This window comes from Eucalyptus grandis, chromosome 4 (genome assembly GCF_016545825.1).
Source record: "Eucalyptus grandis isolate ANBG69807.140 chromosome 4, ASM1654582v1, whole genome shotgun sequence".
NCBI lineage: Eukaryota > Viridiplantae > Streptophyta > Magnoliopsida > Myrtales > Myrtaceae > Eucalyptus > Eucalyptus grandis.
The window spans coordinates 1,704,546-1,707,043 of record NC_052615.1 but is presented as its reverse complement, the minus strand read 5'-3'; the positions used below and the strand labels follow the sequence as shown (position 1 = coordinate 1,707,043).

The window sequence follows — 2,498 nt, the reverse complement described above, 5'->3', positions numbered from 1 at the left end:
TGAAAATGCTAGTATTTTCGGTGATCGGTTAAAACTTGAAAATGAATAAAAAATATTTTCGCTTAGTATAGAAAATTTGCTTTGATTTTTTGTGCGCTCCTTTAAGTATTTTTATTTTTATTTTTTAAAAATAGAATTTTAATTATTTTAATTTCTTTTTCCTTCTTCTTCTCCCGATCATTGGCCATGGCAACAAGCTAGCTTAAGCCTCGCCATAGGCCGGGAAGCCTCAAGCTTGCCCAATTCGGCTAGCCGAGGCTCAACCTTGCCAAATTCACCAAGATCAAGCTCGCCCCAACGTTGGTGAGCTTGAGTCTTGCTAGATCGGTGAGGCTCAAGCCTTGGCCTTACTCAATTGCGAGAGTTCAAGCTCGCCCAGGCAAGCTCAAGAATTGCCAGCCCGCCGCTGGTGAGGATGGGTAGTTGAATTTGTAGGGGGAAAGAAGTAAAAGAAAGAAATATAAAAAATAAAATAAAATGAAAAAATGATCAAAAATAGAAAATTAAAAAAAAAAACAAACAAAATTTTAAAACTGCTCAAGAGAATGATATATGTTAATAGGTTGACTCAACTAATAACATTTAGAACTTAAATGGGTTGTGAATGGGTTTAAAAACAAACCCATTTACAATCCATATATCATTAAACTTACATACAACCCAAACCCATTAACAACTTATTTATAAAAACTTAACTAACACATTTATGACCCATCTCATTATAAATGGGTTCAAAATGCGTTTTGACACCTCTAATCACTGTACAAGAAAAGATAGCAGAATTTATATGACATTCTCTTATTGGAGTAATCACTATTCATCGAGAACCTGTAACTAAATCAATCGATAAGAAAAGAAAAAGATGGCCTCTTCATTTTGGCAGAGGAGGGATGCTCTGCTCGTTCCTGAAGAAGTTGTTGGGATCAACCGCAGTTTTCACTTTGACCAACCTCTCAAAATTGTCATTGAAGTACTTGACCCCATAGACTTGCCCTTCTTCGTAGCTGTTCTTGCCATTGGTGCTAGTCCCAATGTCCAGGTCTCTGTAGTTCAAGTACGCACTCCTTGGGTTCTTCGACACAAATGGAGTAGTGTAATTGTACAGACTCCTGATTTGCGCCAAGTAATTCTTCTCCAGTTCCGGGTCATCCTCGCTCCAATTGATGGAGTACTGAATCTTGAACAGATTCCCAGCCCGGTGTGGGAACGGGGTTGCGGACGCCGGGATCTCGCTCATCCGTCCCCCGTACGGATTGAACACGAGCCCCACTTTCCCCAGTTCGATCATCTTCTTCCAGAGCTGATCGAGATTAGCCTTTGAGATCGGAGTTTGGACGTAGTCTGATTTCCTCTTGAGGAAGTTGGTGGGATAGTCTCGGCTCAGCAAGGTCTCCAGGGCCGGGATGGTGCCTTCGTCGAAGCCGTCCCACCAGAGAACTGACTCGATCCAACTCAACTCCGTGCAATTCTCCTTCTTTAACCCCATTTCGGGTAATTCCTTGTCAGTAATTGCCAGGAGCTGATCTGAATTTCCTAGGAACAATGTAACCACGGAGGCCCTCAACGTTTTCTGTTCCTTTTGGGTCTTGGAAGTGATGGGCTGCAATAAAAGCCTCATGAATAGGCCGTGGTCAGTGCTCGGAGCCACGAATTGCCATTTGTAAACGAGATCTGTTGCGTTCTGATCGAGCATCTTTTCCACCCGAAAGACTGTGACCTTCTCCGGGACTGGAGCTAGCTTCACCTGATAAGCCAGAATGACTCCGAAGCTCGCCCCCCCTCCCCCGAGGATCGCCCAGAACAAATCCTCTCCCATGGCTTTTCTATCGAGAATCCGCCCTTGGACGTCCACCATCCTCGCGTCAAGGACGTTGTCGACCGACAGGCCATACTTCCGCAGCATGTTGCCATACCCGCCACCGCTCAAGTGGCCTCCGACGCCAACCGTGCGACAAATGCCTGCAGGGAAGCCGTGGAGCTTGCTCTTCTCCCAAATCCGATAGTACAACTCTCCCAAAGTCGCGCCAGCCTGGACCCACGCGGTCTCTTTCTGGATGTCCACGTCGATTGACCGGAGATTGAACATGTCGAGGATGAAGAACGCATCGTCGGAGACGTACGATATGCCCTCGTAATCGTGTCCGCCGCTGCGGATCTTCAGGTGCACGCCGAGGTCCTTGGAGCACAGGACGGCGGCCTGCACGTGGGACTCCCGCGTGGGCGTCACGATGACGAGCGGCTTTGGCGTCGAGGACGAATTGAAGCGGCGGTTACGGATGTAGGACACGAGGACGCTGGCGAAAGAGGAGTTGGCCTGCGAGTAGACGATGTCGGAGATCTGATGGGACGGTTGACTGCGGTGGGTGAGGCATTGGAGGAAGGTGTCGTACACTGAGTTTGAGGCTGCCCATGACGGAGAGAGATGGAGAGAAACGAGGATGAAGAGGAGAGCAAAGAGAGCAGAAAGAGAGGATAATGGCTTCATCCCTGCGTTCTTT

The 2,498-nt window shown here is 47.2% G+C and overlaps 1 protein-coding gene across 1 annotated transcript; it reads right to left on the bottom strand.

Moving 5' to 3' along the window:
* Nucleotides 1–727: 727 nt before the first annotated feature.
* LOC104440648 (berberine bridge enzyme-like 21) lies at nt 728–2,498 on the bottom strand. The gene has a single exon (XM_010053571.3). The coding sequence runs from the start codon at nt 2,483–2,485 to the stop codon at nt 872–874; it is 1,614 nt and encodes a 537-aa protein (XP_010051873.2). The 5' UTR covers nt 2,486–2,498; the 3' UTR covers nt 728–871.